This window comes from Salminus brasiliensis, chromosome 1 (genome assembly GCF_030463535.1).
Source record: "Salminus brasiliensis chromosome 1, fSalBra1.hap2, whole genome shotgun sequence".
NCBI lineage: Eukaryota > Metazoa > Chordata > Actinopteri > Characiformes > Bryconidae > Salminus > Salminus brasiliensis.
This window is the reverse complement of record NC_132878.1, coordinates 8,653,712-8,666,157: the sequence shown is the minus strand read 5'-3', so window position 1 is coordinate 8,666,157 and position 12,446 is coordinate 8,653,712. Positions and strand designations below refer to the sequence as shown.

At 41.2% G+C, this 12,446-nt stretch overlaps 1 protein-coding gene across 1 annotated transcript in view; it reads right to left on the bottom strand.

The window, feature by feature from the left end:
- Positions 1 to 3,745, bottom strand: part of ppp1cc (protein phosphatase 1, catalytic subunit, gamma isozyme) — a 28,007-nt gene extending 24,262 nt beyond the window's left edge. The window contains exon 1 of the mRNA XM_072658155.1: positions 3,465 to 3,745. Coding sequence (XP_072514256.1) covers positions 3,465 to 3,519 — 55 coding nt within the window. The 5' untranslated portion in view covers positions 3,520 to 3,745. The remainder of the gene's footprint in view (positions 1 to 3,464) is intronic.
- Positions 3,746 to 12,446: the final 8,701 nt, after the last annotated feature.

The window sequence follows — 12,446 nt, the reverse complement described above, 5'->3', positions numbered from 1 at the left end:
TACTACTCCCTGACTGGCCTGGTTTCCATGAGGGTCATAATGTAGTCATAAAGATGCACACAGGTTTAGCGTCCTTGCAATCGGACGCTTTAGACAGAGGAGATCACTGCCCTGTTGACAACTTGTATAACAATAATTTTAAATTCTCCTAATGGTCTCTGTTCCTGCAAGTCTGGTAAGATCTACCAGCTTGTGCAGCTTTTCGAAGGTTACCCAGTCAATATTTTTCCTATAAACACTGTCTGGAGCAGGCAAAGCTCCACTGTGCCATTATTGATATTGCTATATCTTTATAAATGTTACATTTCCCATTAAAAAGTCAATTAAATTGTAATCATTTTTAAATGAATCAAATAAATGATGAATTTTGTGAACTGGCACATCCCTAGTAAACATGCAAGCGGGTCGAACACAGCCAGAAAGCCCTTATTTTGTCAGGTCCCACTGGGACTGGTGCTTCTCGGCCTGCATGTGGTCTGCAGGCCAGCGGTTAACAATCTCTGTTGTAAGAGATCTTGGCAGCAATTTATCGCAATGTTAAAGATCCAGGAAATGCAGCAACGATGCAGTTCTTGGTACGGAAAACACACAGAAACACAACTACGCAACATCCCAATGACTGATAAACAGCTCTAACCTCGAGAGTCCTATTTGGGCTGTCTTAAGAAGCTGAAGTAATGGTCAGCAAGTAAACTAGGTGTCAAAAACGGCAATCCAGTGGACTCCACTGTCACAGGACGTTGGATGATCACCCCTCCACCCCATCCACCTCAACCCCTCTAGCCCACACATTAGACTTGGTACCAATAGTTTCCTGTTGTTTATCTCCTACAGGCAGTTATTTTCATTTGGCAATGCTTCGCTACAGGCACTAGACAAGCTGTGTGTGTGTGTGTGCATTTGCACATCTCTGTCAGTACTAGCATGCATTCATTTGAAAGGGTGTCCACAAACATTTGGACATATAGCGTACATCACCCTGAGGTGGGTGTGCCACTGGTTTGCCAATTCCTGACTGCTGCAGTCAGCCCCCTTTTAAACTTTCTTCCAGGAAACTGGAAGTTTCATCTTTCCTTTCTCTGAAACCCAAACCGCAAACAGTCCACTGCCTCTGCCGGACACACAGGCACCAAGAGTCCAGTGACTCTTCACTGGGGCTGCTGGTCAGCCCTCAGCATCGCTAGCCCTGATTCCGGCGAGATGCTCTGAGCTTTTAAACAGGGCAAATCTCATGAAGAAAAGTGGGTCGGTTCCCCCCTGCAGTGTCACACAAAAAGAGACAAGCAAGCCACGCTATTCAAAACAATACGACCGCAAAGTATCCACTGATCATTCTGATTATCAGCTCAACCAATAAAATGGCAATAAAAGCTGCTCTTTAGGACTTATCATGTTTACTAGCCACAAAGGTTAGTCCGCTAAGCAAATCGGGGAGCACGGTTATTGCTGGAACATACAAATGTTAATTATTTGAATTAAAATAAAATTTAAAATATTACATTTTCTAAAATGTCAAGCAAACCACATCAGCTCTGAACCATTAAGCAGCCAATCAGCAAGCAGAACTCCAAAGTCTGGAGGTAAACCCAACAAATTATCATAGAAATTTAGCAGCTTAAAGGCCTAAAAAAACAAACAAAAAACAACAATTACGTGGACAAATTAGCAGCATTCAGGGTCCATCATCTTTAAAAAGTTATAAAATAACATCTTCATTTATTAGACAATCCGAAAGAATAAAAACTGACCTAATCAAATAACTTTAGGTATTTAAATTTATTACAAATTAATAAACTCCAACTGTTATTCACCTTTTATATGATTATATATGATTATGTACTCTATCATTAGTATTATTATTATTATGTATGTTTAAGTTACTACTCTTTTCATCATATTTTCTGTTTACTTATTGCTTAGCTACTGTATCAGGTTTTACATTTCCCATTTTTATGTATCGTATGCTTGTATAATCTGATTTTGAATTGTTATTTTGCCATTTTAATGGTTTATCTATTAAATATTTCTATTATATTTTTAAGTTATTGTTTAACTGCCCTTTTTAAATTTTTTATTTAAATAAGATGTACCATCTAGGTTTCATTATTTTATCCTTATCCATATCCTTTGTCCATGTTACATCTGCAATCTTAATGGTTTATTCAAAGTTGGCGTCATTTTAAAACCTTAAAACATAAACACAGATTATGTGGACGAAACAACGGTATACAGAAAAAAGATACGGTTTATCTATACAGTAATACTAATAATTATATTTCACCTTTAGAAATATCTAACATAGAAAACACTAAAAAGGTAAAGGTTAAGGTGCACGTATTTGTCACTGTACAGCGAAATGTGTCCTCCGCATTTAACCCATCTGGTAGTGAACACACACTCACACACACACATGTGTTAGGGGCAGTGAGTACACACACACACCCAGAGCGGTGGGCAGCCAACTCCAGCGCCCGGGGAGCAGAGAGGGTAAAGGGCCTTGCTCAAGGGCCCTAAGTGGCAGCTTGCCGAGCCCCGGGAATCGAACCCACAACCCTGTTATCATAAATAACATTATAAATTTATTCCTCATGCAAATAAACACTCATCAATGCATTTACAGATCAATTATATTATTACGGACTAAAAATAAGTAAAGAGATTTTGCCGGCCCTCAATAAACACTCACTCTCTGCATACATGCACATACTGTACACTGTCCAAAAGTTTGTAGACAACACAACTGTACAATACATACACAGTAATATAGGTGTTAAGTGCTTTGCTAAGTGTCAGATCACATCAAATACATACAAATATATATTTATTTATATTAAGTAAGTAAATAAGCCAATAAACAATAACAACCATATTAAATATAGTGATGTTATGCCTATTAGACTTGATTTTTACTGATTTATTTTTGCTATTTAAATTGTTTACTCAGATTTGCCTTTTTTAATGTTTTTTTATTATTATTTTATAATCTAAAACCCCAATAAAACACAAACATAAAAGTTATATGGCCAAAATTACAGCCTTCACAAAAGGCAGCACTGGCTAACAGCTGAGCTGTGGCCACAGACCCTCAGCTAGCTTTCGCTCCCTCTATTTCCCAGCTGAAAATCACGTTAGCAGACATTAAACCTGTGTACATCGTTATGTGTCGTCTTTAGAAATATATTTGACAAAACTGAAGCCTGAAAACACTGATCTAAGCTGAATTAAGCTGATTTTAATGTCATTTGTAACAACAGGCTCCTGCTTGACAGCCAAAGCTAGCCCACATTAGCCAGCTAGCACAGCCAGCTACAGAACCCCTGCCCTTCTCTTTCCTACAATTTGACATTAAATTAAAGCGACACGGAAATTACTTCATTAAAATTAAAAGCCCCAGTCCTATGGGATGTCTTTTAGATCGCTAAACAAAATATTAATCTTTAAAATCCCTTAAAATCTGAGCTTACCTTCCAGGAGGCGCTGAATGATGCTGTCTATGTTGAGCTTGTCGATGTCGGCCATGCCTCGCTAGCTAACTAGAGAAATATCTTTCTGTCCTTTAATCCTATCTACCGGTAGTCCACCTAATATGCCGGCTAAAGCCTCATTAAATATAATTTGATATCGTTTATGGGCTGAAATATCCTTTAATGAACAACTTCCAGGCTCATTTAGGGTGTCTGTGAGCGGGTCTAGCCTCCCTCCGCAGCTGCGCCTGCAATTGCCGGGCGGGGGCGGAGGAATACGAGTGTAGGGCGCCGGCGAGGCGGAAGAATACACTGAGGCAGATGAGTCTACACACTGCTTATTTCCTGGCGTGCACCGGCACAGGGCGGCCCTACACATGAAATAGTCCGCAGCGTACAAACAAATCACTCGTAAATAACATAATGAAATTATTCTTAATGCGAATTAATGCGAATTAATATATTCACAGATTAATTATTATATTATTATGGGCTGAAAATAACTAAAAGTTTAGCTGGTCCTTCAATTAATGGGAAATTAAAGTGGGTCTCATACTCACTCCTGTAAACATGTATATGCTGTACCCTGTCCAAAAGTTTGTAGACAATACAGCTTTATAATACATGCACAGTAATATAGGTTACAAATTGCTGTGAAATGCTTTGCTAAGTGTCAGATCATACAATAGGATAGAAAATAAAATAATAAAAAATAACAGAAACAGAAATTAGATATGAGTCAATAAGTAGATAAGACACAAAAATAGCCATAAAATGTATATATAAATGAATATACTAAAAACTACAAAACAATGGTTTAAATAAATCATTCAATAATAAGCCTATTAAATGTACTGGTTATATTGCCTTATTGTTTTAATTTAGCTATTTCAATTGTTTACTCAAATCTGATCATTTAATTTTTTTTAATAAAAAATTAAAATTAGTTTTTCAAATCTTAAAAACTTTCAAACACAAACTAAAGTTACATGGACAAAAATGAACAGCATTTACCATAGCTAACAGCTGAACTGTGGCCACAGACCCTCAGCTAGCTTATTACCCCTATTTCCCAAAGTTACAAAGCTAAAAATCACGTTAGCAGAACTAAATTAAATCTGTGTATATCATTATATAAAAGATTGTAGACAATTTTCATCCAGCATTTCTCCTGGATTGAGGAGAAATAGCTAATGTATTTATTTAGTTTTAAGGTTGTTTTTTATTTATAAATGTGTGTCACTCTGGTTGGGGTAAAAATGCTTAAATATAGGTTTACAAGTCTATTTACACAACCCTGTTACTTTACCATATAACTAAATAAACAAACTAATCATAACGTCTGTTCTGATTGGCCGGTTTAGCTTTGTTTTTGCATATTGTAACCAGTGCAACACATCAAACTTATATAAAAGTATAATATATATTATAATATATATAAAAATGTAATATATATATATATATATATATAAATGTGTGTGTATATATATATATATATATATATATATATATATATATATATATTATTTATTTTTTTAATATGTATTTATATATTTATATATATATAATTTTTTTAATTTCCAAACCTTATTGGATAGTGTTGCTGTCTTCTCGGTCACCTCTTAATGTCCATTCGACACGGTGTGCAGTTACTAGCTAGCTGAAAAGATAAGGGGTTAGCCCACTTAGCACCCACTCACTTCACCGGCTCGTAAACCTCGCTTCAATACTGTCCTGAAGAAGCTGTGGCTTTTGCTAGTGGGCTGGGTGTATGTAAATTTGGGGGGCGTAAACATAAAGAGTCAAGACTGTTATGTAACAGTTTTGGGGGTTTGAAATTGGCCCGTTTTTCAGCTCTGTGGTTTTGCTTTTCAAAAATGACAAAACAATGTTTGAGGTTCGCACGTAGTTTCAGTCTAGGTAGAATTATTGTTTCCCCTTTGCTAACCACCTCTAACCTCCGTAAAGGCTTTGCACAAAGTTTGCTACCTTGCTATGAAGATTTGATTGCATTCAGCCATGAGAGCATTAGAAATATCAGGTGCTGACACTGGATTATAAATTCTGGTACTTAATCTCATCCCAAATGGTGTGGATGGAGATCAATCACTCAAGGGAACATAGTCCCACTGCTCTACAGGCCACCCAGCTGGCAAAGGTGAGTGCCAAATAACCTGGGTCACACATTGCCAGTCATTGTAACAGAATCTAGTGGTCAACACTAGTGGCTGAAATGTGGTTAAGTTAAGTGGACAGCCTAATTATTAAGTTTAGTATTGAAATGAACTGTAATATTATAATAATAATAATATAATATTAATTAATAATATAATATAATAATAACAATATTAATTGTTATTTTAGAGAATATAATAATTATTAATATTGTAGTTAATAGTAATGAGCATTGTATTGTTTGTTCAGCAGAACTGTAACAACAGGATAAAAAAAGGGGGTCCTGGCAACCACATTGAGCCCACTTCTGGGTAGTATTGATATATATAGTCCAGATTCGAAGGCCGGATGTAGCCCAGGACTGGGACATATTGATATCCTAGTCGGGCAGTATGGGTTGGGGGGCTTTGGCATTGGACACAGTGAACTTTGGCCTACTGATGTAGCTACTTCACTGCTAATAGGCTAATATCTACAGTCTATATTTGTAGAGCTCTACAGCCAGAGAGCCTATAAGGACTTTAGTTACGCCTTTGAACTCCAGGCCTATTATTCAGTCATTATCCTGTTATTAAAGAAAAGGTTCGGTAAAGAAATGAGCTGGATCATGTTTGGTAACTGACATGGAGATGCTATAGGCTAACATTGACACAGCATAGATAGACATTTTAGCTACAACCTGGGTCAACTTGGGTCACCTCTGTGGGGAAGTTTATGTTTGTGTTATGCAAGCCCAGAGTGAACCTTAGCTCATATGCAGCTGCTGGAGAGTGTCCCGTTCTACTGCCAATGCTTTCCATGGATACAAACCTGTATAAGCCTGTGTCAGCAACGGGTGGGGAGCACCTACAAGTAGCTGAAGTCACTAATTACGTGGAGTGTCTGAACACTCTCCTTTATCAGCACTAATACTGCCCTACGCAGGCACGGACAGACAGTCAAACTCAGCAAGAGAGTCAATCAAAATTCAGCTTGGGGTGGGACATTTCTCAAAGAACTGCATAAAACTGACCAGCAACGGTTTAGAAAACTAGATAAAGAAAACTTACATAATACATTATTCATTGAGCAACATTATCCTGAAATTAATGCATTCAGCTACGTTACGTTGCCTAGAGGGGTATAACGCCCCCTAGCATTGAGCTGTGGAGCAGTGGAACTGTGTTCTCTGGAATGATGGATGGTGCTCCATCCAGTACCTTTGGGATGAGCTGGGAAGGTGATCATCCAACATCCTGACCTCACCAACACTTTTGCTGCTGAATGCAATCAAATCCTCATAGTAATGCTCCAAAATCTCATAGAAAGCCAGTAGAGATAGTAAACAGTAGAGACAGGTACTTCATTACTCTTGAGTTCGGAAAAAACAATAAACAAGCAGGTGTCCCAATACTTTTGGCCATATGTGTAAGTGATCCTCTAGGAAAATGAGTTCATTTAAAGGGGTAACTGGTGTAGTGATGTTGGATGAGTCAGTATCTGGAGTGCTAACACTGTGGTAGTGATGTTGGATGAGCCCAGTATCTGGTGTGCTAACACTGTGGTAGTGATGTTGGACGAGCCCAGTATCTGGTGTGCTAACACTGTGGTAGTGATGTTGGACGAGCCCAGTATCTGGTGTGCTAACACTGTGGTAGTGATGTTGGATGAGCCCAGTATCTGGTGTGCTAACACTGTGGTAGTGATGTTGGACGAGCCCAGTATCTGGAGTGCTAACACTGAGGTAGTGATGTTGGACGAGCCCAGTATCTGGAGTGCTAACACTGAGGTAGTGATGTTGGATGAGTCCAGTATCTGGCGTTCTAACACTGTGGTAGTGATGTTGGATGAGCCCAGTATCTGGTGTGCTAACACTGTGGTAGTGATGTTGGACGAGCCCAGTATCTGGTGTGCTAACACTGTGGTAGCGATGTTGGACGAGCCCAGTATCTGGTGTGCTAACACTGTGGTAGTGATGTTGGATGAGCCCAGTATCTGGTGTGCTAACACTGTGGTAGTGATGTTGGACGAGCCCAGTATCTGGAGTGCTAACACTGTGGTAGTGATGTTGGACGAGCCCAGTATCTGGAGTGCTAACACTGAGGTAGTGATGTTGGATGAGTCCAGTATCTGGCGTTCTAACACTGTGGTAGTGATGTTGGACGAGCCCAGTATCTGGTGTGCTAACACTGTGGTAGTGATGTTGGATGAGCCCAGTATCTGGTGTTCTAACACTGTGGTAGTGATGTTGGACGAGCCCAGTATCTGGTGTGCTAACACTGTGGTAGTGATGTTGGACGAGCCCAGTATCTGGCGTTCTACCAGTCTCTTTATCTAGCTTGACTTTAGGATGACGATCTCATGTCAAACATTAGAGGCACTGTATGATGTGTAGACAGTCTAATCCACACCAAGGAGACATAATAGCAGCGTATTTGTGCTGGTTTTTAGACGTAAACAGGCCCAGCGAGGCAGCAATTAGCAGTGCAATGTAATGTTTACTGCCTTTTAAACATTCCTGAATTCTTCACTCCAACGAGGAACGCAGGTTATCCGGACTCCAGTGTTTTTCCACAGCTCACACAAGCTGTAAAAATTAAAGGCCACCTTTTTTTTATATAAGGCAGCTGTTTTTGAGTAAACCCAGCTGGAAGATGCTACAGTTTACAGACCTCCACCTTACAAACTCACACTCACAGTACTGCATGTCAGCCATGTAAACAATACAAAATATACCCCCATCAGCCAGACCATTAGCACCACTGACAGGGGAAGTAAAGCACTGATCATCTTCATCTACAGAGGCTTCAGCAGTGTAGCTCAGTGGTGATGCCCCTGTGTGGGCAGTGGTGGCTCAGCGGTTCCAGCTCCATGCTGCTGATGACAGGGTTGTGGGCTGCCACTATTGGGCCCTTGAGCAAGGCCCTTCACCCTCCCTGTTCCCCAGATGCAGCAGCAATGGATGCCCACTGCTTTTGGCACACGTATGTGTGTATCAGTGGTATGTGTGTGTTCACTGCATGGCTGGGTTAAAGGAGGAGGTAAAATTCCATCGGTGTCCATCACTAATGGTGAATATGGTTGTCTTGTCATCTGTCAAGGGGGGGGATCTGCATATTAGACAGCAAGTCGACCTTTTAAATGTTTTCCACATTCCACATTTAGGACCTTTTAGATTTTTTATTTTTTCTGTATTTTCCAAACTTGCAAATCAGGAAAATATAGGAAACGCCCCCTACAGACTCAAATTACCCCAATTTGTACCTCACCATAGTCCACACAAAAGCGAGGTTCCCAAAAATCTCCACCCTGACGAGCGTTTTCAGAAACCTCATGTGTTCATGTGGACGAGGGGCCAAAATGCAGAGAAAAGGCCACAGTTTCAAAAATATCCAGATACATGTGGACAAGGCCTCAGATACGTTTCACACAGCTGCTTTAGGGGATGCATGGCTGTAGAAATGATGCCACCTACTGGTTATAACTTGCATTGTTATGCACTGCAAGTTATAACCATGCATTGCTGCGTTTATGTCCAGGCCTTTGGAGTAGCTCAATTGTTGGGGGTTTTCTTCAGTGTGTCCATGATAACTCCATAAGAGTGGACAGTAAAAGCACAGATCCTAAACACCCCCTGAAATACCCCTCATCTCACAACCCAGCCAACATGCTCCTTTGAGGCTCACATGGTTGAAACGTGGGTTCCAGGTAGGCAGGTAGGCTCTGAGTGGGCCTCAGTTATTAGTACATAATTACAGGTCACCTTAATGTCACAAGGGTCCCATCTAGGCCTCATGTGCAGTGTACTACAACCCAGAAGGGGCCCATATTTAACCCATTCTGGTCACATTACTGACCCTGGTGCCCTGGTGGGCATCCATATGCCCATGCCAAGATGAAACCCATGCAGCCACCACAAGGGCTTTTTATTTGGGCCTGCTGTGGTATGCCTCGCCCTCAGGCAGAGTTGATGTGTGACAGGGCTGAGACTTTGGCCCAGATGAAAGGTGACCCCTCGCTCATCACTGACCAGCTGAGCAGCATTGCTGAGGTCATGGATGACAATGTTACCCAGGTTCACTAAACACTCCTGCAGTCATCACTGTGTGCAGGGTTTGCTCGGTCCTCTGATCTCTCCAACGCTCTTATTGCTGAATGCAATCAAATCCTCACAGCAGTGCTGCTCCAAACTAGTAAAAAGCCTTCTTCCCTGGACAGTAGAGACAGTTACTCCAACAAAAGCAGGATAAACGAATCACACTCTTGAAAAAAACGATGAATTAGCAGGTGTCCAAATACTTTTGTCCATATAGTGTATCTCTCTTTCCCTCTCTCTCTTAACTCCTGTCTCCACCTCTCTCTACCCCTCCTTTCACTCTCTCTCCTCCACCTCTTTCTACCCCTCCTGTTACTCACTGTATCTTTCCCTCTCGCCCCCCCCCAAACCTCTCTTTACCCCCCCCCCCCTCATTTCTGTCTATGCAGGTGTCCTCCAGCTACGCCTCTTAAAAACACACCTTGGAGGTGAACTCCCAGATAACATGCCCGTGTGGGCCTGAAGACCACCAGGGTCCCAAGAGGATCAGTGATGGGACAAGGAGGGGTTGATCATGGGCCTCGTCTGGATTGTACACTGCACATAGAGGCCTGCATGGGACCCATGTGAGATTAAGGTGGGCTGCAACAATGGGGGGTCATTTAGGAAACCCAACTGGGTCCCAGTAACGACACATGTACAAACCCACACACCTGAAACCCACCTACCCCATGCTTAACCCACGTGAGCCCCACATGAGCATGTTGGCTGGGCTGGCTAGGCTAAGGTGTCCCCTAGGTGTGAGTGGTTGTGAGTGGCATCCTGCGATGAACTGGCTCCCTGTCCAGGGGTAGGATCCAGACCCACCACGGGCCTGACCAGGAAGAAGCTAATGCTAAATGCTAACCTAAGCAGTAGAGTGCTCAACACCTAGGAACTGAGGCCCAAATGTCTTCAGCGTATAGCAAAATCAGAGGACCCGGCCTTCCCGTCCCAGTACTTTCGGAGGAGGCTGTAGACGAAAACTTGCCTTTGATACGCTGATTAGTATTCCACTCTCACAGCAGCGCCCCAGCAGACGATCAGATGTCCTCCATGAATGTCACTCTTCAAAGCGCCCCAGGAGTCTCTTACAATAGGACTTAACCTCAAGGTCTCTCAGCCTGATGGAGCGTCCGCTCTCCAGTGTTAATGACAGTAGGATCAGCCTGAGACTGCCCACTGTCCCTCTCTGGCGCTTTGGCGAGTATAGCGTTACAGCAACCACGTCAGCATGCGCACAGAAATAACACAGCGGGGCTTTGTCTTTATCCTGGACGAGGAAAAAAGAGAAGTCGTAGACACCTGTTAGCAGCATCACTCAGTAAAGCCAGAGCACACAGAACCCCTGCTGAAGACAAACAGACGGAGAACGCACGGAGCAAACAGGCCGGTTATACGTGAGACCTGTGTGAATGCTAGGAGCTTGCTCTAGAACCGTACTGGATAACTGCCCCGCACATAGCAGACTGGGGTTCCCTACCCCATTCACACAGTCCTGGAATGTTGTGTCTCTGTCCAGATTGTTCTAGAACGTTCTGTCCCCAATTCAAATTAATCTAGAACATTGTATCCACTAATTAATCTAGAACGTTCTGTCCCCAATTCACATTATTCTAGAACATTGTATCCTGTAATTGTTCTAGAACGTTCTGTCCCCAATTCACATTATTCTAGAACTTTGTATTGCCTAATTGTTCTAGAACGTTCTGTCCCAAATTCACATTATTCTAGGACATTGTATCCTGTAATTGTTCTAGAACGTTCTGTCCCCAATTCACATTATTCTAGAACATTGTATCCTGTAATTGTTCTAGAACGTTCTGTCCCCAATTCACATTATTCTAGAACTTTGTATCCTGTAATTGTTCTAGAACGTTCTGTCCCCAATTCACATTATTCTAGAACTTTGTATCCTGTAATTGTTCTAGAACGTTCTGTCCCCAATTCACATTATTCTAGAACATTGTATCCTGTAATTGTTCTAGAACGTTCTGTCCCCAATTCACATTATTCTAGAACTTTGTATTGCCTAATTGTTCTAGAACGTTCTGTCCCAAATTCACATTATTCTAGAACATTGTATCCTGTAATTGTTCTAGAACGTTCTGTCCCAAATTCACATTATTCTAGAACATTGTATCCTGTAATTGTTCTAGAACGTTCTGTCCCCAATTCACATTATTCTAGAACATTGTATTCTGTAATTGTTCTAGAACATTCTGTCCCCAATTCACATTATTCTAGAACATTGTATCCTGTAATTGTTCTAGAACGTTCTGTCCCCAATTCACATTATTCTAGAACATTGTATCCTGTAATTGTTCTAGAACGTTCTGATCGAGAATTGTATATCTTTTTAAATGGTTTTAGGATTTATTTAGATCTCTCACAGTTTTACTGTTCTAGGACATTTGCACCATTCAGATTATTCTAGAAGGTTCTCGCCTTACACCCTGTCCTGAATTGTTCGCCCTCATTGAAATGGTTCAGGAACGTTCTTCATTCAGGCCTTCTAGATGGTTCTCCCAATCCACATAGTTCTAGAACAGCTGTGCAATTGATACTGTCGTTTTTGTGAATGCTCACCTATGTTTGATTTATTCCACTGTTCCATCAACAATGTTTTGTTCTCCCCCATTTATACTCATCTAGAAGGTTCTCCCCATTCACACTGCTCTAGAACACACTGTTTCACTGATGCAGTTCTTATTATACCTATTGTCCTCCCTTCACACTTTACCAGAAGGCAT